Source organism: Entelurus aequoreus, linkage group LG08 (genome assembly GCF_033978785.1).
Source record: "Entelurus aequoreus isolate RoL-2023_Sb linkage group LG08, RoL_Eaeq_v1.1, whole genome shotgun sequence".
In the NCBI taxonomy this organism is placed as follows: Eukaryota; Metazoa; Chordata; class Actinopteri; order Syngnathiformes; family Syngnathidae; genus Entelurus; species Entelurus aequoreus.
Window position 1 is genome coordinate 32,793,670 of NC_084738.1, and position 27,252 is coordinate 32,820,921.

General features: G+C 40.7%; 1 protein-coding gene across 4 annotated transcripts; it reads left to right on the forward strand.

Moving 5' to 3' along the window:
• Positions 1–1,546: 1,546 nt before the first annotated feature.
• zgc:194990 (uncharacterized protein LOC568410 homolog) lies at positions 1,547–27,233 on the forward strand. 4 transcript variants are annotated; one of them, XM_062056285.1, is made up of 11 exons: positions 1,547–1,678; positions 3,821–3,910; positions 3,991–4,089; positions 4,177–4,284; positions 15,443–15,601; positions 15,752–15,892; positions 17,380–17,472; positions 20,846–20,897; positions 21,732–21,758; positions 21,841–21,867; positions 25,222–27,233. In XM_062056285.1, the coding sequence occupies exons 2-11, from the start codon at positions 3,848–3,850 to the stop codon at positions 25,779–25,781; spliced, it is 1,329 nt and encodes a 442-aa protein (XP_061912269.1). In that variant the 5' UTR covers positions 1,547–1,678; positions 3,821–3,847; the 3' UTR covers positions 25,782–27,233. The 4 variants fall into 4 exon arrangements, with proteins under 4 accessions (XP_061912269.1, XP_061912270.1, XP_061912271.1 ...); XM_062056286.1 differs by lacking the exon at positions 21,732–21,758; XM_062056287.1 differs by lacking the exon at positions 17,380–17,472.
• The last annotated feature ends 19 nt before the right edge of the window (positions 27,234–27,252 follow it).

A 27,252-nucleotide genomic window follows, 5' to 3' on the forward strand; every position in this document is an offset into this window, starting at 1 on the left:
ATAGTTGGAACACACCCTCCGGTTCCCCTTCTTGAAAAGAGGAACCACCACCCCAGTCTGCCAAACCAGAGGCACCACCCCCGATGTCCACGCAATGTTGCAGAATCTTGTTAACCGAGACAGCCCCACAGCATCCAGAGCCTTAAGGAACTCCGGGCGGGTCTCATGCACAAATAAACTTTTTAACTATCTCGGCAACTTCAGCTCCAGAAATAGGAGGCAACGCCAGATTGAAGGAGAGTCTAGCCCCTCTCGAGAGAACTGGTTCCAGAGCCTTTGCTGTGCGTCAAAGTGAGTCAGACTATATCTAGACGGAACTTCTCCACCTTGCACACCAGCTCAGGCTCCTTCCCACCCGGCGAGGTGACGTTCCACATCCGAAGAGCTAGCTTTGTAGCCAAGGATCGGACCGCCAAGGGCCTCGTCTTTGGCAGCCGCCCAGCTCACATTGAACCGCCCTCAGTGCTCCCTCCTATGGGGACAGGCCCGGCCACCAGGCGCTCGCCATCGAGCCCCACCTCCAGGCCTGGCTCCAGTGGGGTGCCCCTGTCTGGGCGAGGGAAATCTGGGTCCTTGATTTTGTTTTTTCACAGGGGTCTTTGAGCTTGATTGATTGATTGATTGAAACTTTTATTCGTAGATTGCACAGTACAGTACATATTCCGTACAATTGACCACTAAATGGTAACACCCGAATAAGTTTTTCAACTTGTTTAAGTCGGGGTACACGTTAATCAATTCATGGTAAAGCTGCTCTTTGTCTGGGCCTTCACCTAGGACCTGTTTGTCTTGGGAGAACCCTGCCAGGGGACATAGAAGTCCCCAAACAACATAACTCTTAGGATCATTGGAACACTCAAAATCCTCTAACACGATAAAGTGGCAGCTCAAGAGGGGAGTACTTCCGGTTACGGTATATGAAAAAACATACGTTTTGGTCTGTGATTCCGTTTCTGTTGATATGTGCGTAGAGATTTCTGTAGATGTCAGTCCTCGTGCCATGTCTAAAATAATTTTGATGCAGGGCTCCAAATATATTGTAGTCACAGTCACAATTATCCCCGCTTTACTCTGAAAATAAAATCTTTGGTGTCATCTTATAAAAACACATTTGTTTTATTCTGTTTAGCGGGAATTTAAATCAAAACTTTTATATAAAGTTATTGATTTTCAAGTTCAACACACAAAATAAACGCCTTATTTTTAAAAATGTTTTATGTATTTAAAAAAAAAAAAAAAAAAGTTTTTTAATTTCCATACATTAAAAATAAAGTCCAATGGCCAAAACATAAACTGGCACCCTCGCGATTGTCTTTGGATACAATGCAGTCATTTTTAAATAAATGTAAGATTTCCTTGGCTGTCTCGTTGAAGAGCTCCATCATACAACATCACTGAAAGATTGTGTTTCAGTTGTGTTTTATGGCGAGGAAGAAAAAGCAACCTAAGGAGATCCCATAACAATGGCACTATGGCGCCCTCTGTTGGCAATAGTATCAAACTGCTGAGGCAAGCAGATAAAGCGCTTTGGTTCAGTCGCGGGTGTCGCAGTCCACGTGAGAAGGAATTGCGGGAACCTGCACGCAGTAAATTACTACACGCTTGAAGAAAACACCAACAAAGGGGCGCTGTGATTTTTTTTTCTTGCCAAACAGAAAATTAATCCTCTCTCTCAAAGGTCAGTATTGAGCTTAAAATTGACCCTCGTCTAAATGAATGTTGTGCAGAAAATTCCCATAGTTGTTATCAATTATAGTACATTTTTCAAAAACCATGTCATCTGTGTATGTCAGTGTCTCGTGACAAAACTATTGGGTTTTGCATCATGCATATTTAAATGCAACTCCAACTATTGTGCATGTTGTTGTTGGGGTTTTTTGCAAAACAGAGGTGGGTTTTTTTTTACAGTATGAAGTACAGTTACTACTGTACCTGGACTTGCATGGCAATAACAGCAGTGGTAATCCTGGATTCCTTCTAATCTTCCACATCTCTGCTAACACACTCCTCGGACACCTATAAACCCTGCACAAATGTCTATAGATATAACAAATCATATCATGTATGTAGTATTTGAAATGGTGCACTATGATTGGTTTATTCCCATATACATACATATTACTTTAAAAATAATTACACGGTGTAATACTAATTTGAGTTGGAAAAAACAAGATCTATTAGAGTACACATGCAGTTTAAATAGATAATATACTTCCGAGGGCCGCTTAGAAAAATGTGAGAAGGTCTTCAATAGTCACCTTTTAAGTTAAATCAAAAAGTCACGATAAAATACACCTTCATCTCAGCTTTGTGTATTTCCAGCATTACTTTCAGGGGAGGTTGGGACTGCTGAATCAGCATTTATTGCACCAGCAATGCTGCTGTTTATATTTTATGCTGTGCCCACATTTTTCCTGCACATTTTTACTTCTCAACCATCATCTCCTCTTCTAATATGAACTCAGAGGCACGATATACAGTTGTGGTCAAAAGTTTACATACACTTATAAAGAACATAATATCATGGCTGTCTTGAGTTTCCAATAATTTCTACAACTCTTATGTTTTTTGTGATAGAGTGATTGGAGCACATTCATGAAGTTTGGTTCTTTTATGAATTGATTATGGGTCTACTGAAAATGTGACCAAATCTGCTGGGTCAAAAGTATACATACAGCAATGTTAATATTTGGTTACATGTCCCTTGGCAAGTTTCACTGCAATAAGGCGCTTTTGGTAGCCATCCACAAGCTTCTGGCAAGCTTGTGGTTGAATTTTTGACCACTCCTCTTGACAAAATTGGTGCAGTTCAGCTAAATGTGTTGGTTTTCTGACATGGACTTGTTTCTTCAGCAAAGTCAGGACTTTGGGAAGGCCATTCTAAAACCTTAATTCTAGCCTGATTTAGCCATTCCTTTACCACATTTGATGTGTGTTTGGGGTCATTGTCCTGTTGGAACACCCAAATGTGCCCAAGACCCAACCTCCGGTTGTCCTGAAGAATTTGGAGGTAATCCTCCTTTTTCATTGCCCCATTTACTCTCTGTAAAGCACCAGTTCCATTGGCAGCGAAACAGGCCCAGATCATAATACTACCACCACCATGCTTGACGGTAGGAATGGTGTTCCTGGGATTAAAGGCCTTATCTTTTCTCCTCCAAACATATTGCTGGGTATCGTGGCCAAACAGCTAAATTTTTGTTTCATCTGACATCACATGGACAAAGATGTTCCTGGGATTAAAGGCCTCATCTTTTCTCCTCCAAACATATTGCTGGGTATCGTGGCCAAACAGCTAAATTTTTGTTTCATCTGACATCACATGGACAAAGATGAGACTTTTTTGGAGGAAAGTTATGTGGTCAGATGAAACAAAATTGAGCTGTTTGGCCACAATACCCAGCAATATGTCAAGAGGAGTGGTCAAAAATTAAACCAGAAGCTTGCCAGAAGCTTGTGGATGGCTACCAAAAGCACCTTATTGCAGTGAAACTTGCCAAGGGACATGTAACCAAATATTAACATTGCTGTATGTATACTTTTGACCCAGCAGGTTTGGTCACTATTTCAGTAGACCCATAATAAATTAAAAAATAACCAAACTTCATGAATGTTTTTTGTGACCAATAAGTATGTGCTCCAATCACTCTATCACAAAAAAATAAGAGTTGTAGAAATTATTGGAAACTCAAGACAGCCATGACATTATGTTATTTACAAGTGTATGTAAACTTTTGACCACGACTGTAAGTCCTGCACTCTCACTCGCTTTCCTCTTCTAAGTTGCATTGATTTGCGTACGTGTATCTTCTCTCCACAGGGCACATCCCTTCTAAGGCTGTCCAGCATGATGAAAGAATGCCTGCAGTTTCTCATTGAACCGGCCAAAAAGCTCAAGAGCCGACTCAGAGTATGCTGTTCCATTTGTGCTGAATCAGAATTAGGCTTGTCTCCAAGATTCATTTCTACTGCGCTCTGTCTTGGCCCCAGGAGTCCCGTAAGCGAGTGAGGCTTGACAAGAAGGAGCCGCTGGTGGAAAGTCAGTTATTTATTATGGAGCTGGCCCGAGAACTCAACAAAATTTGCCAGGTAATCGCACTTTTTCCTCACTTTGCACCATCGGTAAATGATATTTGTGATACTGATTCCCTGTTCATGTATGGGCTGTTCTTGCAGAGGTCAGACGTTCTGCAGCACATATGGACCTGTGAGGACACCTGGCCTGCAGGCTTGTGTCGGGACTTTATTGTGGAGTGGGCTGCTGTGTTGGAGAAGAAAGTGCAGGTATAACTAAATCTAACTATTTTCAAGTTTACTGTTGTAGTACTAGTTGGCACATCTTAAATAAAGGACAGTTGGAATTAGGGTTGTCCCGATACCAATATTTTTTTACCGGTACCAACATTTATTTCGATACTTTTCTAAATAAAGGGACCACAAAAAATGGCGTTTTTGGATTTATTTGAACAAAAAATCTTACGGTACATTAAACATATGTTTCTTATTGCAATTGTGTCCTGAAATAAAATAGTGAACATACAAGACAACTTTTCTTTTATTAGTAAGAAAGCAAATAAAGGCTCCTAATTTAGCTGCTGACATATGCAGTAACATATTGTGTCTTTTTCCTTTATATTATGTTGAAAATTATGAGGGACAAGTGGTAGAAAATGAATTACTAATCTACTTGTTCATTTACTGTTAATATCTGCTTACTTTCTCTTTGAACATTTTCTCTCTACACTTCTGTTAAAATGTAATAATCACTTATTCTTCTGTTTTTTGGAGGTTTTACATCAGTTTTGGATGATACCACAAATTTGGGTATTGATCCGATACCAAGTAGTTACAGAATCATACAATGGTCATAATTTAAGTCTTAATGTGTCCAGGGACATATTTCCTGCATTTTCTAAACAAAATATAAATTAAAAAAAACCTAAAAAAGATTTTGTGATGCAAAAAATATATCGATGTAATCATAGTAGTATCGACTAGATACGCTCCTGTACTTGGTATCATTACAGTGGATGTCAGGTGTAGATCCACCCATGGCCTTTGTTTACATTTTGACGCCGGTGAGCTACGGTGTGTAGTGAAGCATGTTTAGCTATTCCTCGTCTTGCAGGGATGATACTTGTAAGAAACTTACTTTATTTGTCGCCATGGAGACAAGGATTAGTGATTTAGAAGTAGCTAAAACACTGCAGACTGCGGCTGGACGTTAGCCGCTAGCTGGCTAGTCATGTCTTAAAGCACCTCTTCCTGAGGGCGTTTCAGTGTTATAACTTCAACTTTATCGCTTTAAGCCAAAATGTGTCCATTCTACCTTTTCTGTCTACACACTGTGTCTGCTTGTAAGTACTCTGTGATTGTGCGTTGCCGAACATGCTCCTCTGCTCGCAAAACCAGCAATGTCACCATAGGTGGATTAATGACCGGGCCTACCGGGCCCAGGCCCAGGGGGCCAGAGGCCCCAAGGGGCCAGGCCAACTTGGCCCCGCGGCCGCGACCCAAGCAAAACTACTTTTGCAAAAATAATAATCTTAAGCCCCAAGGGGCCAGGCCAACTTGGCCCCGCGGCCATGATCCATAGAGGGTAAGAGGCCCCAAGGGGCCAGGTCAACTTGGCCCCGCGGCCGCGACCCACAGAGGGCCAGAGGCCCCAAGGGGCCAGGCCAACATGGCCCCGCGGCCATGATCCATAGACGGTCAGAGGCCCCAAGGGGCCAGGCCAACTTGGCCCCGCGGCCACAATCCATAGAGGGTCAGAGGCCCCAGGGGGCCAGGTCAACTTGGCCCCGCGGCCACGATCCATAGACGGTCAGAGGCCCCAAGGGGCCAGGCCAACTTGGCCCCGCGGCCACGACCCACAGAAGGCCAGAGGCCCCAAAGGGCCAGGCCAACTTGGCCCCGCGGCCGCGAGCCACAGAAGGCCAGAGGCCCCAAGGGGCCAGGTCAACTTGGCCCTGCGGCCACGATCCATAGAGGGTAAGAGGCCCCAAGGGGCCAGGTCAACTTGGCCCCGCGGCCGCGACCCACAGAGGGCCTGAGGTCCTAAGGGGTCAGGCCAACTTGGCCCCGCGGCCATGATCCATAGAGGGCCAGAGGCCCCGAGGGGTCAGGCCAACTTGGCCCCGATCCATAGAGGGTCAGAGGCCCCAAGGGGCCAGGCCAACTTGGCCCCGCGGCCACGACCCACAGAGGCCCCAAGGGGCCAGGCAAAATTGGCCCCGCGGCCATGATCCACAGAGGGCCAGAGGCTCTCAATCATTATTATCAAAGCTAATTCTCAAATTGGATGGATCACACAACCTCACTCACATATTCTTTATCAATTATTAAAGGTTGTTTCTGAATTTTGATCACAGAACTTAATGCAAATATTCTTGATTGATTGACAAAGCTCATTCTCAAATTTTGATTACACAACCTTACTCTGACAAATTATCATTATCAAAAAGCTCTATCTCGAATTTGGATCACAGAATCTCACTCAAGTATTCTTAGCTGTGCCCCTCCCCCATCAAGTCTTTCATAAACCGGTCTGTTCTTTTAGAATCTCCTCATTTGGTATTTTGAACTCGTGAGAGACTGCTCAAAATTTGGTTTCCTTTCCCTCAGTTCAGACTCAGAGATAATTTGAAATCATTCAGCAAGAAGTTTAACGCGCGCACACACACACACACACACACACTTGAGTTGAGCATTACTTGGAAATTCTTATATTTTCCATTTTGCTGTTATTATCAGCATCTTCCCATTTTGTCCTTTTCTTTCGAGAAAGTTTACAGTCTGACATTTGTCACTGCTGTCAGTTAATAACTTTTTGGTCTTTGACCCATTTTGTCATTTTCTCGATTCGATCGTCACTGACCACTCTCTCCTGTCTGGCAGACATCGTTGCTGCCATCATAGCTAGCAAGCTGCCTGCAGCGGGTCATCCCTATGTTCCCCGTCCCTATGTTACCCGGGTCCTATGTTCCCCTCTACCGGGGAACTAAGGACCCTTTTTAAAAAAAAGGGTTCTATGTTCCCCGCTGCGGGGAACGTACAACACTTTTTCCAGAAAAGGGTTCTATGTTCCCCGCTGCTTCCAATGCGCGACTAAGTAAGACGCACGCAGACACGCATGACAGAGACGCGTTTAAGTTGTCGAAGGAAGGAAGTTCGCGTTTGAGTTGCTCTATCTGCTGCCGCACGCCCTGTGACAGGTTAGGTTTAGGGATGGTTTTGGTCAGGGCACAATTTCGCCAAAAAAGTGCTCCACAACGCCCTGTGACAGGTTAGGTTTAGGGATAGTTTTGGTCAGGGCACAATTTCGCCAAAAAAAAGTGCTCCACAACGCCCTGTGACAGGTTAGGTTTAGGGATGGTTTTGGTCAGGGCACAATTTCGCAATTTCGCCAGATACAATGCAGGGAACATAGGACCCTTTTTTAGAAAAAGGGTCCTAAGTTCCCCGGTCGCATACAAAGACCCAGGAACAACCGGGGAACATAGGACCCGGGGAACATAGGACCCGGGGAACATAGGCACGCTCCCGCCTGCAGATAGCAACATTTTGGTGTCCTTTGGGAAAATATTTAGAAAGAAGACAAAAGTACACACAGTTGTACAACTATTATCTTTATGATCTTTTTTTTGTTAGTTTCTCTGTTACTGTGTGTGGCCAATTAAGCGACTTTTGGCCATACCTGGCTGGTGACATTTAGCGACTTTCTGGTTGATGTTAAGATTAATAATAGCAACAGTTCTCTTCATCTTAATGCAATTTATTGTGTCTGTCTCTCCACATTTTGCCATTAGGTACTTTGAGCTCTTGTTGGTCAGTCACTCTAAGGTACATTGTTGCTGCCATCATAGCTAGCAAGCTGCCTGCAGATAGCGACATTTTGGTGTCCTTTGAGAAATATTAAGAAAGAAGACAAAAGTACAAGACATTGTACGATTACTATCTTTTTAAAATTATTTGTTTCACTGTGTGATTGACCGACTTTGCCGCTAGATTTCGCGTCTTTTGGCCATACCTGGCTAGCGACTAAAAACATCATTTAGCGACTTTTTGGTTGTGAAGATAAGTGGTAAAAGCAGATCTTCCTGTTGGTCTTCCCACATTTTGCCATTTGGTACTTTGCACTCTTCTTGGTCACTCCAAGGCATTTGTCCCTGCCTTCAGCTAGTCACTTGGCTCTTTTGGAATATATTTCACTGTAATTGGCTCTCTCTCTCTCTTTCTCCTCAGTACAAATCAGCCTGTTCCCTTGCCATTCATCACTGACCACTCTGCTCTCCTGTCTGTCAGACATTATTGCTGCTTGCAGATAGCTTGGGGTTCTTAGAGAAAATATCAGAAGAGAAAAGTACACAATTATCTTAATTATCTTTTTTATTCAGTCAGTCCTTCAGTGAGTCCCAGTGTGTTGGCGATTAAGCAACGTTGGCATTCAATTAGCGACTTTTGGCCATACATGGCTGGCGACTCAAAAAACTAGAAAAAAAGTACAAAAAGTTGTACAATTAATATCTTTATTATCCTTAATTCCCCTGAATCCTAGAGTGTGTTGCAATTAAGCAACTTTGCTGCTAGGTTTAGCGACTCTTGTTTTGGGCATACCTGGCTAGCGACTACAAACATTATTCAGCAACTTTTTGGCTGTTAAGATTAACGTTAATAAATTAAATCCTAATACAATTTATTGTGTTGGTCTCGCCATCTTGCTATTAGGTACTTTGAATTCTTGTTGGTCTCTGCTAAGGTATCTGGCTGTTGTCTTTGCCTTCAGTTAGTCACTTGGCTCTGGAATATATTTAACTGTACTTGGCTCTCTCTTTCTCCTCAGTACAAATCAGTCTGTTCCCTTGCCATTTAGACATTTTCTTGATTGGATCATCACTGACCACTCTGCTCTCCTGCTGTCTATCAGACATTGTTGCTCCCATCATAGCTAGCAAGCTGCCTTGGTGTCCTTTGTGAAAATATTTAGATAGAAGACTAAAGTGCACAAAGGTGTACAATTATTATCTTTTCAAAATATTTGTTTCACTGTCAGTGTGATTGACCGACTTTGCCGCTAGATTTCGCGTCTTTTGGCCATACCTGGCTAGCGACTGAAAACATCATTTAGCAGCTTTTTGGTTGTGAAGATAAGAGGTAAAAGCAGATCTGCCTGTTGGTCTTTCCACATTTTGCCATTTGGTACTTTGCACTCTTGTTGGTCACTCCAAGGCATTTGTCCCTGCCTTCAGCTAGTCACTTGGCTCTTTTGGAATATATTTCACTGTAATTGTCTCTCTCTCTCTTTCTCCTCAGTACAAATCAGTCTGTTCCCTTGCCATTTAGACATTTTCTTGATTCGATCATCACTGACCACTCTGCTCTCCTGCTGTCTATCAGACGAATCAGTTGATTCTCTGCTCTCAATTGTCTATGCTAGTAAGCTGTTATTCTCTGCTTTGGAGTGTTGATGCTGGGTTGCTAGTTTTCTAAATCACCTCACACACTTGAAGGAAGCAGCACCGATCATAAACACACAAACAAACTCACACACACACACACACACACACACACACACACACACACACACACACACACACACACACACACACACACACACACACATAGTTGGTTTATCTGTTGTGATAGGCAAAGAGCCAATGTGCAAAGAAAGAAGGGAAATATGGATCATAAACGTTTAAGTGGAGGAGCTAGAAAAAAAAATCAGCAAGAAAAGAAAAAAAAGGAATCAGTTTTACTTGAGAGTGTTCCAAATATCTCCAGCTTCTTCAGTACAAAGACATCTGCTGAAAGCAATTCTATAAATGCTACTGCAAATTCAGCTAAGGTTAGCAATGCACCTGAGCTAGCATGTAGCTCCCAAGATCCTGAGACCACTACAAGTGTAGACACTGAACCAAATGCTTCTGATGCTTATGATTCAACCAATTCAGCAGTAGCCAGTTGCTCGGATGAATGTGAGGTCACTGCACCTCTGGACAGCATAGAAAATGAGCTGAATCTTTCTTCAACACCATCTACAGTGACAACTCTACCTAGTGATCCCGCTAAATGGGCTGAGACCCTCACTGAGTCAATGAAGGAAGTTCTTATTCAAAGAGGTGCAAAATCATTTCACAACCGTCACAGCCATTATCCAGCTTCTGTGAGGAACAGTGGGCTAGGAGGCAAAACCCGATGCCTAAACAATGAACATTTTACTTCACACTTGCCCAATGGACAACGAGTACAAAGAGAGTGGCTGATGTACTCTCCCTCTACTGGTAATGTTTACTGCTTTGCATGCAAACTGTTTTCCCCAAAAACGCATTCTTTTGTGACAGGCTATTGTGATTGGAAACACTCAGAAAGATTTGGTGAACATGAGCGAAGTGCTGAGCACATAACCTGCATGCAAGCAGTCTTGAACCGCGCCAAAGGTGCCACAGTTGATGCAGACCTGTTCAAACAGTTTCAGGCAGAGAGCAGCTATTGGAGGCAGGTGTTACAAAGAGTTGTTGCAGTCATTAAATTCCTTGCAGAAAGGGGCCTTGCATTTAGGGGTAAAAATGAATCGTTAGGGTCTCCTCTCAATGGGAACTACCTTGGTATTCTGGAGGTCCTGGCTGAATTTGATCCCTTTCTAAAGGATCACATCAGAAAGTTTGGGCAGATGGGTCGAGGTAATACCTCATATCTGTCCTCCACCATTTGTGAGGAATTCATTGAATTGATGGGTGCAAAAACCAAACAGGCTATAGCAGATGAACTGCAAGCAAGCAAATACTACTCTATCATTGTGGATTCAACCCCAGATTTATCTCATGTGGACCAATTGACATTCATATTCCGTTTTGTTAGCAAAGAGGGCAGTGTTGTTGAACGCTTTGTGGGTTTTGAGCCCATTACTAGCCATACAGGTGAAAGTTTGGCTAACTGTGTCATGTCTGTGTTGGAAAATCTAGGGTTAGAGCTGTCAAATTGCAGGGGGCAGGCTTATGATAATGCCAGCAACATGTCAGGGAGGTATAATGGGTTGCAGGCTCACTTAAAGAAAAGCAACCCATTAATACACTATATTCCATGTGCAGCTCACTCTTTGAATTTGGTGGGAGTCAACAGCATTGACAGATGTGGAAATGAAGTCTCTAAGTATTTTGACTTGATTCAGTCTATTTACAACTTCACAACTGCATCCACACACCGATGGGACAGGGTATTTGGCAATTCCAACATAGATCTCACACTTAAAGCTTTATCCAACACGCGTTGGAGTTGCCGTGCAGAATCTACCAAAGCACTGTGGCAGAACTACAGTAAAATAAAAGCAGCACTACAGGTTATTTCCACTGATGACACAGAGAAACGAGACACACGAACTGAAGCTGACAGTCTAGTGCGGAAGCTGGATTCACTTGAGATGGCCTTCATGGCAGGCTTTTGGGACACTGTTCTGTCCAGATTTCAGGCCACAAGTCTGCAACTTCAAAAAGCAGACATGGACCTTGGTACAGCAGTTAGATTGCTGGAATCTCTGCGCACCTTTGTTCTCTCCCAAAGAGATCTATTTGATCATTTTGAGCAGAAAGCCTTAAACATGTTGGGTGGCACCCCATCTTACAGGGCTGAACGGACGAGGAAACGTAAAAAGTTTGCTGATGAATCAGCATCCCCAGATGTTGTGCTTGAGGGAAGGCAACTGTTTCAAATAGAGACATTTATTGCCTCTATTGATCAACTGAGTTCAAGCCTTAATCACCGTCTGGAGGCCTACAAACATCTGAACAATTTGTTCAGTGTCCTTTTCTCTTTGGATACAGAGTCCAATGCTTCAGTCCTTCACAAGGCCAAGATTCTCACTGAATCATACCCATCTGACCTCAATGAAAGTCTTGGACAGGAGCTTATACAGTTCAAATCTTTTATACAGCTCAACAACACTGATGAGGAGAGGACCCCTTCAGGACTGCTCAAAACAATAATACATTTTGGACTACAGCCTACGTTTCCTAATACATACATTGCGCTACAGATTTTTCTCACTCTACCGGTCAGTAACTGTGAGGGAGAACGCTCATTCTCTCTTTTGTCAAGAGTAAAAAATGAGCTGCGCACAAGAATGACTCAGAAAAGATTAAATGCGTTATCTCTAATGGCAATTGAGAGTGAGCTGACAAGAGAGTTGGACTTCAATGATGTGGTGGATGATTTTGCAAAATTGAAAGCACGAAAGAAACCCCTTGCTTAAAGGTGCACTGTGTAAGATTTTTAGGTTATTTCCAGAATTCACCCATTCACTAATGTTAGGCTACCTGTTTTCATGAATACTTACCACCACCATAAAATTCTAAGTATCCATTATGACTTGGAGAATTGCACTTTTGCCATTTCTGGGAAGTGTCACCTGGATTGTGAAGATAGGATTGACTTTAGGCAGAAGCTTGGTGCTTTCTCTGGCAAACTGAACCTCAAGCTTCATTCTCTGCAGCTTTGCATTCTTGTGCAGACTTTCATCCACAAGGAACTTTTCAACTTCCCCACTATCGTGAAGGGGCCATCAAAAGATTTCAGTGTGTCCAGCATGTCTAGTCTCTTACTCTCCTTTCTTTGAGCCATCTCTTGTTTCTCATCTGCCCTACTCTCGAATTTTGCCTTCATGAATTTACTCCAGTTGAGTTCAACCTCCCTTTTTGCTTGTGCTGCTGCCTTGAAACCTCTGAAGCTCCTGGCTCTTCTGTAAAATTATTGACCTATTGACTGCGTTCAGTGTGCCCAACTTCTTCAGTTTGTAGTCCACCTTGCCACATTGTCTCTCCATCCCAATGTTGTGCACAGGGGTGCCATCAATGTTACTAGCCTGTTCACTGACAGGGTCCATTGGGAAGGTCTCCTCATCCATCCTCTGCCTGGCCAGGACAGTCTTCAGATGGGGCAGCATGAGATCTGTCAGCTGCTTCACTTCATCCAAGTATTCGGCAGCCACGTCTGACACTGAGTTCAGGACATGTCCAGTGCCTGTCCAGCCACTATAGCATTCTTGGAAATGGGCTATCTTGACCTGCATGCAGCCCTTGTACCATGAACTGGCCTACACCTTTCTTTGTGGTGCTCTCCGATGCATGTTATCATTTTACCTTTCTCCTTCTCCTCAAGCTTAACCACAAATAGATACAGACTTTGAGCCTCAATTTGCTGCACAGCTGCCGTTATGCCAATGTGTTTTCCTAAGATATTATTTTATTTTTAATGATAGAAGGGAGGAAAAGGGGGCAAAAATCATGTCCGATTTAGTTTTTTGGGTGGGTTGGGGGGTTTATTTCATGATAGCTACCAACTTCCAATACATAATATCTCTCAAATGACCCAATGCACCATCACTGAAGTGGGCGTAATCATTTTCAAAAATGTTTATTTTTAGGCCATTTATCCCCTCCCCCTGTGTCTGTGTGAAACCTGTGCTTGTCAGTGTCTGTGTGGTATACCTAATAGTGTGTGTGCAGTATGTGCACTCTTCTGTACAGTACAGTGTGCATGTCTGTTCACAGTATACAGTATTTCTTGCATAGTGCGTGCGTGTGTGTGCGCCCACACGCGCGGGGGGTTGAGGGGCCAAGACCATGTCAGGCCCAGGGGGCCAAAATTTCTTAATCCGCCCCTGAATGTCACGACGTGACGATGACGCGCCGTCATTCCCGTTTAAAAAAGAGGGGGCGGGGACAAGTACTTTTTAGAGGCGGTATGGTACCGAATATGATTCATTAGTATCGCGGTACTATACTAATAGCGGTATACCATACAACCCTAGTTGGAATATTACTCAGTAAAGTTGGACTGCTAACAAAAGTGCAAAAAAAAACCCAGAAACTAAGTGCAAAAAAGTGCCATCAATTACTTTGTCTCAATAGAAACACTGCAGTAGACTAGACAACAATGTTCTATTAAAATCCATTCTATCCTAAAATCTGGACACATAATATACACATTTAATATACATATACAGTAGAATTAAAAGTTACATTGAAATATTAATAAACACTTAAATGATTACCTAAATACTTAAAATGTGTATAAAAGTACATCACTTTTAAAATGTATACATAAACATTTATATTGTAACTAATACGTATATATTATGCACACATAACTATATAGTATAATATTGATATAATATACATATTCTGAGACTAGCTTTGTTTGTAAAATAAAGATACCATGTATTAAAATCAATAAATTACATACAAATGAAGACAGTATTATATATTTTATCATATTGCATATTATATATTATTGTAGAATATTTTCTAATTTGTATTTGTATAACAAATAAGTAGTATAAAAAATATAATAAAACATGTAATTTATAATATGTGTTAGATTAAAAATATTAAATATATATTAAAAACAAAATACAATTAAATGATTTTAATTTGTAGATAACATATTTAATGTAATAATATAGATACAAATGTATTAACATTGAAATTGTGTAATATAATTAAGAAGAAACATATCACATATCAAATATTAAAAATAAAAAAGTTTTAGGTTTTTATGCCAGTGATTCCAAAACTGTTGTATGGACTTTTTTGGTCGGGCTGCATCTAGTGGTACGCCAAAGAATCACTTAAATAAATATTCAAACACAGTGTTACTGTTCAAACTGTGGTTAATGTTACAGTGGCCAAAAATATTAAATATACTTGTTAAATAAAACCTCTGCCTTGTTTTTGACGAATACTTTGGCCTACTACGTTTCTTTATTATTATTGTTGGTCATTAGGGTGGCACTTGGACAGCTAGTGTTTTCTTGTACCTGGTGAAACATGTTTGAGAACCACTGCTATGCACTTTTGCCTGTGTGCCTATACTTTATGGACACTGTAGAGTAGAACAGCATAGAATAGAAAGGGATAGAATAGAATGGAACATCTTTATTGTCATTGGTCATTGTAAGATGCTTAGAATAACCCCCACCCCCACATTTTTGTGTATATATATATATATATATATATATATATATATATATATATATATATATATATATATATATATATATATATATATATATATATATATATATATATATATATATATATATATATATATATATATATAATGTGGTTAATGGGGTGAAGTGATATGGAGAGAGTGGCCATCCAGAAATGGTGACCACATAACTATTTAGATGAATGTTCAAACACACCTCCTGGCCCAAATGCAAGTGGATTATAACAGCGTAAAGAGAAAATAAGGCCATTCACATTTTTATTACAATGTTTTTCCCTCGCCTTGAATTGAAATAAACCTTCATTTTGGGTGTCTTTTTTCCCCATAAACCTGCATACCAATAAACAAAATAACTAATTTTGGAAGGGAATACTTTAGTATTGCAATGTGTGCTCTGCAGCAACATTTAAATATGTTAAATACTGTCTGTGTTGTGCAGTCAAAGGTCAGTGTATCAGACTGCCAGTCCCCCACCGCAGAGAAGAGGGACTGGAGGGGTCACCTTCTCTGCATCCTGGAGGCGGATGGAGAGTATGACATGGGTCCTCACAGGAGGGTCATCATGGAGTGGACACGGCAAATGAAAAGCAGACGTGAGGTGAGAGTACGGATGAAGTGTGACAGTGTTTGCTCTGTGATTAGACTGTGAGCCACTAATGCCTTGTAAAGATGATTATAATAAATCCTGTCCCTGATTGTCATCTCTGTCACATGTAGTGAATAATAAGCTGTTATTGTTTTCTTCCAGCCCACAGTATGGCCTGGCGAGCCTGTGCTGATGATGCTGGACGACTTGGAGTTCCAGTGGAAGAGAGGCAGTCTTCCCAACCTGCTGCCCGCTTTGGAACTTGTCATGCTGGCTGTGCTGAACACAGACAGTCCTGTCCAGGTCTGTAGTCAACTGTAACCCTAAACCATTTCTGGGAAATGCACAAAAGTGGAGTTACCCCTGAATATGGATCATTTACATACATATGTACATTCGTACATACATACACGCGTACCTATGCCTCGAGGTACATTCGTACATGCATGCACACATACATACAGTACATACATACATACGTTTATACGTACATACATACATACGTCTATACGTACATTCGTATATACATACATACATACGTAAATTTGTACATGCATGCATACAGACATGCACGCTTACATACAGTACATACATACATACAGTATGTTTATACGTACATTCGTATATACATAAATCTATACGTACATTCATACATGCATGCATACAGACATCTACGCATACTTACAGTACATACATACATACGTTTATACGCAGTGTTGGGACTAACGCGTTACTAAGTAACGCGTTACTGTAACGCCGTTAGTTTCGGCGGTAACTAGTAATCTAACGCGTTATTTTTTTATATACAGTAACTCAGTTACCGTTACTGCATGATGCGTTACTGCGTTATTTTACGTTATTTTTATGTAGTATCGGCTAGAAACTGAAGATCTGAGTGTGTTTTATTGGAGCGCTCCGGTGGAAAAGAAGAGGCGTGCTTTCCCCCACCCACAGAAAGCACGCCTCCCCGCAGGGGAGACGTTCCTCCAGAGCCGTACTTCGAGTCTAACAACCTTCACTTTACCCGGAAGAGGGTCTTTACAGCTGAGGGTGAATGACGAGCCCGGCGGTTTGTTGCATCTTTGTGACTTTATTGGACGCAGCCATCCAGCAAGCTAGAGCCAGGGGCGCCGAAAAGGGGGGGTAAAGGAGACGGATTCTAGGGGCCCATGATGGAGGGGGGCCCAGAGAGGCCCCTAATGATGATGAAATTATAATACAGAAAAAATAATGACACTAAGTTATTATCTAACATATAATCACACATGTTTTATTTTCCATGTCCTGGTAACAATACCTTTATTTGTTTTGGAAGCATCAACACCTGCAGGGCCCTCCCTTCCCCCCCTCTATTTACGTAAAATGGTTCAGTCCGACTGGACCAGCTGCAGGTAGAGCACCGGCTATTTGTCACAGACAGACAGCGCCACAGCGGGCAAAGCGGAGGAGACAGCAGTATGCCTCAAAAATCAGGCAGCCTAAAAAGAAAGGAAAGTAAAATAAGAGAGGAGAAGGAGATGAAGGGTCGACAATATGTCACCCAATATTTCAAAAAAAAAAAAAGGTGGGTTTGTTAGTTGTGGTGGAAAGTTATGCATATTAACTTTGTCCCTGTCTGTGGTATTAAGCTAGCTCACTTTTCTCACCATGTTAGCTCAAGAAAACTCTGGATTTTTACATTTTACTGCTATATTAGTTAAATAATCAATCCAGTCAAACATTTATCAAGCTGTTCTTATTAAATAATAGTTGATCTCCCCTCTGTCAAAATGATGCCTCATTCTGAACAGAGTCAAGTGCACCAGCAGCAGCAGCAGCTGTCTGTCAGCCCCCAACTTCCCCTGCCCCTGAATCAGCCCCAGTACCCCCACATGAGGAAAGAGGTGAGCAGCTGTGTGTGTTGAAATAACAATAATAATAATGATAATATAATACAAAATATAATACATTTAATACAGTCTCAAGAATCAGTGGTGCAGCAAATAAATGACTCAAAATGAATTCTATTGTATTCAGAGTGCTCAGTTCTTCCCCTACTGTACAAGTCAACTGTGATGCTGTTCTTCTTTCAAAAATATGGTAATGATAGTCAAAAATACAGTTAAAATGCATAATTGTATGTAAAATAGCATCAAAAAATGTTGCCACTGTGTTGGGGGCCCTGTAAAGATTCTTTTCATGGGGCCCAAAATCCCTAGCGGCGCCCCTGGCTAGAGCACCTACATGCACTCACTGTCGCCGCTCCCTCACCTCTCTCGCCCACTCACTCACTGACATCACTCACCTCTCATGCTGTCATATCTTAAAGGGCCACACACACACACACACACACACATACGCTACTCTCATAACAACTAACAAGACATCATGGCGAAGCCAGAAGTCGAGTTTTTTAACATGAAGACATTCTCAATACTTTTCTTTTGTCGAGCACAAAGAAAATAACATTTTAGTTAAATGTAAGTTGTGTCTTGGATCGAAGATCCTATCTACTTAGAGTTAAAGTTAAAGTGCCATTATGTTGCAGCTATTTAAAATAGTTTTGTCAATTTTTTCTGGCCTGAAATAAATTGGCCCTTTGAAACATATCTTTGTCTTTGTGTGTTGTATGTAGACCACATTGCTTTCTGACTTCAGTGATGCAAATGCATGTCAAGTTGATCAACAGATTGTATTATTCTCCAGTGCAATAACAGTACTGAAATGAAGGCTAAAAGGGCATTAATGGGAGCCTTAAAAAAAAGGGGAAAAAAGAAGTAACTAAATAGTTACTTTTCACAGTAACGCATTACTTTTTGGTGTAAGTAACTGAGTTAGTAACTGAGTTACTTTTAAAATAAAGTAACTAGTAATTGTAACTAGTTACTGGTTTTCAGTAACTAACCCAACACTGTTTATACGTACATTCATATATACGTAGATACGTACATACGTCTATACCACGGGTGTCCAAACTTTTTCCACTGAAGGCCGTACACGGAAAAATTTAAGCATGCCGGGGCCATTTTGATATTTTTCATTTTCAAACTTTAACCAAATATATGGATTTTTTTTTTAACCTTTAGGGCTCCCGGGGACCATAAAGGGTCTCAGTCATAAGTCAAATTATTATTATTTTTTTATTTAACGCTTACAGTAAATCTCTATATCAACTTCAGGTTGATATAAAGTAAAAAAAAAAAAAAAAGGTTTTATGCCTTTTCTGTCAAAGACAACTTTGTTTTTAATAGTAGAACTGAAATATGCAGTATTTAGTAATTAGAGCCCTAAAAGATCAATAATTCAGGACACCATTGATTTTAATTCTTTAATATTTTTGAGTAATCACAGTTTAATGTTAAATAAAATCCTACTAAATATATTTGGGATCCAAAAGGTCCCCCACTCATAAAGTGATACATTTTTATTAGGTTTTTTTTTTACTTTTACAAAATCAACTTCAGATATATCTGTTGATTTTACGTTTGAACTATTATTTTGTTTGTATTATGCTCTTTTGTCAAATAAAACTTTGATGTTTTTTTATGGCAAACACACAATATATGCAATATTTTTTCCACATAAAACATTTTAAAGTGATATTTTTTGAGTAATAATTTATTATAACATAGATTTTTAGTCTTTTTTTTTTTTAGCAATGGCAAAAAGAAAAATAAACAAAGACAAAAGAAAAAAAACAGCCTGCATGGCAGCTTTGTGTCAACATTGCAACTTTTTCTTGTTAGATTTCACCTCATTCCACTTTTTAAAAATGTTTTTTTAAATTTTTGCAATATTATCAATTTTGCAATTTTTGCAGAATGTGTGGCGGGCCGGTAAACAATTAGCTGCGGGCCGCAAATGGCCCCCGGGCCGCATTTTGGACACCCCTGGTCTATACGTACATGCATGCACACAGACATGCTCGCATACATACATACTGTACAAACAGTACATACATACATACATTTCTCGTACATACATACATACATACATACATTTTTCGTACATTCGTACATACATACAGTACATATATACAGTACATATATACATACGTAGATACATTCATACGTACATTCGTACATACATATGTCTATAGGTAAATTTTTACATGCATGCATATATGAATACGTACATACATTTATACGTACTTTTGTACATACATAAATACATAGATACCTCTAGGTACATATGTACATTCATACATGCATGCATACAGACATGCACGCATACATACATACATACATACAGGACATACATACATATTAGGTATGAAAGTCCCAACTAACTCACTCACCTTCTCTAATAAGGTAATAAAGGTATCAGGGGACTTACTAAATAGTCACCTAACTATGATGGTACAAAGAGGTAATATCTAACTAATGAAGGCAGTAAATAAGCATATAACTATATAACCAGTGTATGAAGATGCTATTTAAAGCTTGGATGTACTAACTACCTACTTAACTGACTGACTGACAAAGTTATAGATGTGCTAACCAATTAACTCACTAACTAATTAATCACAATTAAAAAGGTATTAACAAAAGCATAAATGTACTTACTAAATAATAAGCTAACTAGCGTAGTAAAGTACTAACTAACCAACCAACAAAACAACTAAAATACAGAGATACTATCCGACTAGTTCATATATTAAGTAAATACAGTAATTCATGTATAAAGGTGCTAACTAATTAATTCACAGACTCACTCAGTCATTAACTAACCCATGCAGGCACAAGGAGACCTAACGGGGGTTAATGTAGAACAATATTATCAATCAATCAATCAATGTTTATTTATATAGCCCTAAATCACAAGTGTCTCAAAGGGCTGCACAAGCCACAACGACATCCTCGGTACAGAGCCCACATAAGCAGGGGCGCCGAAAAGGGGGGGTAAAGGAGACGGATTCTAGGGGACCATGATGGAGGGGGGCTCAGAGAGGCCCCTAATTATAAGGAAATTAAAATGTTGCCACTGTGTTGGGGGCCCTGTAAAGATTCTTTTCATGGGGCCCAAAATCCCTAGCGGCGCCCCTGCACATAAGGGCAAGGAAAACTCACCCCAGTGGGACGTCGATGTGAATGACTATGAGAAACCTTGGAGAGGACCGCATATGTCGGTACCCCCCCCACATATATAATAACATTATATTGTAAGACGTATAATAACATTATACTTATTAGCATATGTCACGTATTTCATCAATATTAAGTTATTTTGAAGTAGTTTAAAATGTGTTTCCTCCTTCTTCTGTTTGCTTGGCTTCAGGAGGATGTGACCAAGCAATGGCTGGTCAGAAAGCAGAGAAACCAGAACATGGGTGAGGTGTCTTCTAAACTACTACTCATAAATCATATATCAATCATGGACATTCAATTACGTACATTATAGTCGACTTAACCCCCATGTGATTAATTACATATGTACATATGTATTTTATATACATATGTATACATACGCATATTAATCACGTAATTCATTTTGACCGCACATGCTCCTTTACCTTAACCCGTGGGTAGTTACCTAAAAGGCAGAGGGTTGTTATACAGTCAGTGATCAGGCCAATGCATACGTCAGTGCAAAGAGGACACTCCGACTGGTGTCTTTGCTGACAAATTTCACTCCAATATAAATCCGGACTGTACTTTAGTTTAAACTCTTTTGAGAAAATCAATGACGTGCATTCAATTAATACATATGAAAAATGCTCCTTGACATTCTAACTATAAAATTGCATTTGTTTCCTAACACCAGGCTCTTTTTTAAAGTTACTTTAAATTATACAAGTGAGTGATAACCTGTGATTAATCATGATTAATCCAAGTTCAAAAGTGATTCATCTGATTTATTTACATTTGTACACCCCTCACCTGACATTTCTGCAAACATTTGTTGATATATTTTCATGGGCTACACTGAAGAAATGACACTTTGACACAATGTAAAGTAGTCAGTGTACAGCTTGTATAGCACAGGAAATGTAAAAATATGTCGGCAACAAAAGTGAGTACAACCCAAAGTGAAAATGTCTAATTTATAGACGAATATTGAGACTTTGGGCACAACATAAACACGCGTAAAAAGTGTGAGCGTTTGTTGGGCATTCTGTATTATAGTCAACAAATCATACTTACATCAGGTTGTTTTTTTTCAGATGCTGTTCACTACATCCCCCACTGTGGTGAGCATGATGGTGTTTTACGCCAAACTCAAGATAAGCTATAAATAACCAGATCTCTTGACATGTTTTTGTTTCATTACAGTCTGGAATTGGATTTGTGACGCATCAGGTTTGAAAGTCTTTTTCCTTAAACACAAGGGGACCGGCATTTTTGAAAAATTTTGCCTATCATTCACAATCCTTTTGTGGGCCAATAACACATAAGACTTTAATTTTTATGCCTTCTAAATAGTAAATAAACACTAGCAAAAGTCAGCTAACAATGGAGTAATGGGATTTGCTTTATCCCGCCTATAATGCACTCTAAATAACATCCAAAAACCTCCATCAATATTTTATATACACACTGTATTTACAGGTACATTCATAAATATATGTAATATTTATGTATTTTGGTCATTTTAAACATACAACAGCATATTAATTTCACAGATGCATCACAACGTTCGCTTTTCCCTTCAACAACGCTACTAATCATGGCAGACTTTACGAGAGACAACAACCACTACTTTGGGAGCCTGAATATAAGGAGGATGAGCTACAAGTTTCAGAAACTGTGTGCTAAACAGACCCAGCTTTAGTGAACACTAAGCATTGAGTAGCAGTTTTGCTAAGTGCTAAACAAGAAATACAAACTACAAACATAATAACACAATCACTTACTGTACAATGTCTGCTCTCACTGGGATGCTGACTGATGGGATTTTGTCATATTCCCGTTTAGATGAAGAATGAATCATAATCCTCACGCAGGTTAAAAAAAAAGGGCCGCAAACAACTGTCTTTTCATGTCTTTCTCGCCATTTCTGGGTCTAAGTTGAATGTCAAAGTTGACCAACTTCTCGCTTTATGGCCACTTCCTTCTACTGTCCCGGTGAGAGGCATGCTTCATAATCCAGAATCAACTTTCACCAACTGAGAGGCAATGCAGCAGCTCAGTATGCCACTAGCTGCATAAGATAGTTCGGTGTTTTTCAACCACTGTGCCGCGGCACACTAGTGTGCCGTGAGCTACAGTCAGGTGTGCCGTGGGAGATGATCTAATTTCATCCGTAAATAATGTGCCGTTGTTGAGTGTCTGTGCTCTCTAGAGCTCGGCAGAGTGACCGTGTAATACTCTTCCATATCAGTAGGTGGCAGCAGGTAGCTAATTGCTTTGTAGATATAGGGAACATGGTTTGTGGTGATCACAATATGCAGGAGGCAGCGTGTAGGTAAAAAGGTATCTAACACTTGACTTAAACCAAAAATAAACAAAAGGCGAGTGCCGCTACGAAAAGGCATTGAAGCTTAGGCATGGCTATGCAAAACGAAACTAAAACTGAACTGGCTGCAAAGTAAACAAAAACAGAATGCTGGACGACAGCAAAGACTTACAGCGTGTGGAGCAAAGACGGCGTCCACAAAGTACATCCGTACATGACATGACAATCAACAATGTCCCCACAAAGAAGGAAAGCGTCTACACAACTTAAATAGTGTTGATTGCAAAAACAAAGCAGGTGCGGGGAGTAGCATTCAAGGAAGACATGAAACTGCAACAAGAAAATACCAACAAAAGAGGAAAAGGCACCAAAATAGGAGCGCAAGACAAGAACTAAAACACTACACACAGGAAAACAGCAAAAAACTCCAAATAAGTCACGGCGTGATGTGACAGGTGGTGGCAGTACACCTACTTTGAGAACAGGGGCCGTACTTACCAAGCTTCTTAGAATTACTCCTAAGAAGTCTGCTAAGAGTTGACTTAAGAGTAAATAAATTCTTCGCTGAAAGCTGCACTTAAAAGTTAGTTATCAAGCGTCTTACTCACACTTTCAGCGAAGTGTAGGACTGAATCTTAAGTGTCACACTCAGAGCTGAATTACGACATTACTATGTGCCGTAAACGGAATTTAAGGTGACGTCATTTCTGAGTCCATAGAAATGACCAATCACGGAAGGGAATCCGTTGTCTAAGAATAAAGAAATATCTTGGAAATATTTAAGTGGACAATGGGAGTGTATATTTTGACAATAAACTACAAAATAATACAAAACAAACTAGTCCCCGCTGGCACTCACGCTACCGCTCCCTCTCTTCTATCGCCCACACACTCACTGACGTCACTCACCTCACGGCCACACACATACGCTACTGTCATAACATTTTCTTTCCAATTCATTAATTAGGCAACTAATTTGAAACTGGTGTGGGTGGCTCTATATATACTAGCCCACTGCAGACACATGCAGAAATCAACAAGGACGAAAAGTATTAAATCTGTGACAAAAATAATATCCGCTCTGTCTAAACGATACCGTTTGATCAGCTGCTCGTCATCAAAAAAAACAACAACATTGTTCCGTTCCCTGAACGTTCGCGCACGTCTCTCTCGCCTCAGTGCCATCCCCTACTGGCAACTCCTAACCACTTAAGACACCTCTGAAGGTCTCTTAAATATCGTGGAGAGTAGGAGTGATTCTTAGACTTAAGAACGTTGATAAAAAGCTTTTATTCTTACGTTTGAGAGTAGGACTAAATTTCGCAAATTCTCAGGACTTAAGTGTAAAATGGCACTCTAAGAAGCTTGATAAGTACGGCCCCAGAGCTATAGCGATGCATGCTTGGTTATGGTTTAAATTCATATCCAACAATTGCAAGAACGACTTTTTATTGTCAACATCGGCTACTGAGTTTCATTTTTTTATGTTTTCTGCTGGTGGTGTGCCTCAGAATTTTTTCAATGAAAAAAATGTGCCTTACCATGAATTGATTTACGTGGACCCCGACTTAAACAAGTTGAAAAACTTATTGGGGTGTTACCATTTAGTGGTCAATTGTACGGAATATGTACTGTACTGTGCAATCTACTAATAAAAGTTTCCATCAATCAATCAAAAAGCTTTGGCTCAGAAAAGGTTGAAAAACACTGAGCTAGTTAGCTCTCTGTGGTCACGCCGCCGCTAAAAGTAGTTCCTTGGCATTAGCTCTTATGAAACAATATGGCTAATTGGTTATTAAGGTCGCGCGATGTAAATGGAGTATTGTTTTTTTTTTTTTCAAATGACTTGCATTGTTAGCCACCTCGCACTTGCCGTATATTACAAATTAGAATGCATCAAAAAAGAAAGGCATATGTGTTCTTGTATTACATAAAAATTGATTGATTGATTGATTGATTGAAACTTTTATTAGTAGATTGCACAGTACAGTACATATTCCGTACAATTGACCACTAAATGGTAACACCCGAATAAGTTTTTCAACTTGTTTAAGTCGGGGTCCACGTAAATCAGTTCATGGTACAAATATATACTATCATCATAATACAGTCATCACACAAGTTAATCATCAGAGTATATACATTGAATTATTTACAATTATTGTAAATGATAGGCAAAATAAAACAGAGTCTGTCGCCTCATTGTACCAGTACATCATGTACATGTATTAATATTTCCGGTCATGTGACCCCGACAGAGGACGTGATGCTGGACCCGGACTCGGCCAACCCGGACCTGCTCATCTCCGCCGATGAGAAGAGTATGCGATGCGGCCTGGAGCGCCGCGACGTTCCTTGCTGCAGCCGGCGCTTCGACGGCTGGTGGTGCGCAGCGGCCCGGACGGGCTTCCTGTCCGGGCGCCACTACTGGGAGGTGGAGGTGGGCCAACGGGACTGGCGGCTCGGTGTGGCCAAGGCGTCCGCTGTGAGGCGAGGCTTCGGCTCGCTCAACACGCACACGGGTTACCTGATGCTCCGTCTGGAGCGGGGCGCCGACCTGAAGGCCCTGACGGTTCCCGCCACCTCGCTGCCTTCGAGCTGGCGGCCCGGGAAAGTGGGCGTGTACCTGGACTACGAGCAGGGCCAGCTGTCCTTCTACGACGTGGACAGGCGCGCCCACCTTTACACCTTCAACGCCACGTTCACAGAGGAACTGTTCGCCATTTTTGGGACTGTGGAGGTGATGAAGGACCTGGTGATCAGGCCGATGGGTGTCAAACAACGGTGCCTCTGTCCCGGGCCGTGCCTCTGGAACTAAAACCACACCGCAAACGTCATTAGCGTATATCTTCAGGTGTGTAAGGAGGGTGTTTAAATCCAACCAATCAGAGGTCTGCATTGTCTACAACAGCCAATCATTGAGTGTAAACGACAAATAGCATATAAAAGGCTAGATCAGGGGTGTCAAACGTACGGCCCAAGGGCCGGATCAGGCCCGCGAACAGACTCAAACTCAAAACGGGGGTTTGAGTTTGCGGAATATAAAAATTTACCTGAAATTTTTGAATGAAAGAAACTGCTGTTCTAAATGTGTCCACCAGATGTCGCACTAGCAATTCTTTGTATCTTTGTACAAAATAAACCACATGATGTTAGTGCACCAATCGAAGAAAATGATCAAACTACATAAATAACATCCTGTAATTTGATTTTGATATATATTTTTTATCTTGATAGATTGAAAATTAATACTAATGAGTCGACTGATGAACATTATCACATAATGTATTCAGAAAGTATCAATAACTACAAATAAAGATAAAATACTATTAACCGCAACATGCAAGTGTAAAACAACAACATTATGATTTGTACATTTTCAGAATGTGCTTGTTATGATCCGCTGCCCGGATCATATTTCTGTTTACGTTTTCTAGTCACTTGTGTTTTTTCTGTTAGTCGTGATCTCTTTGTAGTTCCTGTTTAAGCACTTCTCAGTTTGGTTACCATAGTTACTGATTATTTTCACCTGCCGCGGGTGTTCCCGACGCGCACCTGTTTTTCATGATTGACATTATTATTTAAAGCTTGCCTCCCCAACCAGTCGGTCTGGCTTCGTAGTTTGTTTTCACACAACGGATGACGACGTATGTTTCCTGTGCTTTAGCTGCTAGTTTTTACGCTAGGCTAATTTTGCTTGCTAGCTCCCACGCTAGCCCTTTTGTTTTTGCCTTATGTGCCATGTGCACGTCTTTGTTTTTTCCTGCATGTTTAGTTCCTGAATAAATAATTTTCCTACCTGCAAGCTGTGTCCGAGCCCGTCTGCATTCCTGGGAGAACACCTCGCACCACGATGCGACCCCGTCGTCACAGTGCTTGTTCTATTCATAAACAAAGAAAACAATCTGAAGTCGTCTTTATTTTTAAGTTATCGTGCCGTATTTTACCAGTCCGGCCCACTTGGGAGTACATTTTCTCCATGTGGCCCCCCATCTAAAATGAGTTTGACACCCCTGGGCTAGACTCTCCACCTGCATGCTTTTGCTGTCTATTTCTACTTATTTTTTTAAGTAATTCATTATTTTTGCATACTTTATGAATACAGCTAAATGTTGTTTTTTTCAATACAGCCTTTTTTCACACTAGCAATTGTTGTGTGCAATCCCAGCTTTAAAAACAGCAATGTACAGAAGTGTAATTTTGGAAGAAAATGCGCAATAGTATGCTGAGTGTGCTTGTTTCTTACTTCAAGTCTATCAATAAACAATTGTCACACAGCGCTGCTTTGT

Coding starts and splice junctions, on each gene's coding strand:
- zgc:194990 (XM_062056285.1), top strand. CDS start 3,848: ATGATGAAAGAATGCCTGCAGTTTCTCATTGAACCGGCCAAAAAGCTC. Junction 20,898..21,731: donor GCAGAGAAACCAGAACATGG/GTGAGGTGTCTT, acceptor GTTTTTTTTCAG/ATGCTGTTCACTACATCCCC. Junction 21,759..21,840: donor TCACTACATCCCCCACTGTG/GTGAGCATGATG, acceptor GTTTCATTACAG/TCTGGAATTGGATTTGTGAC.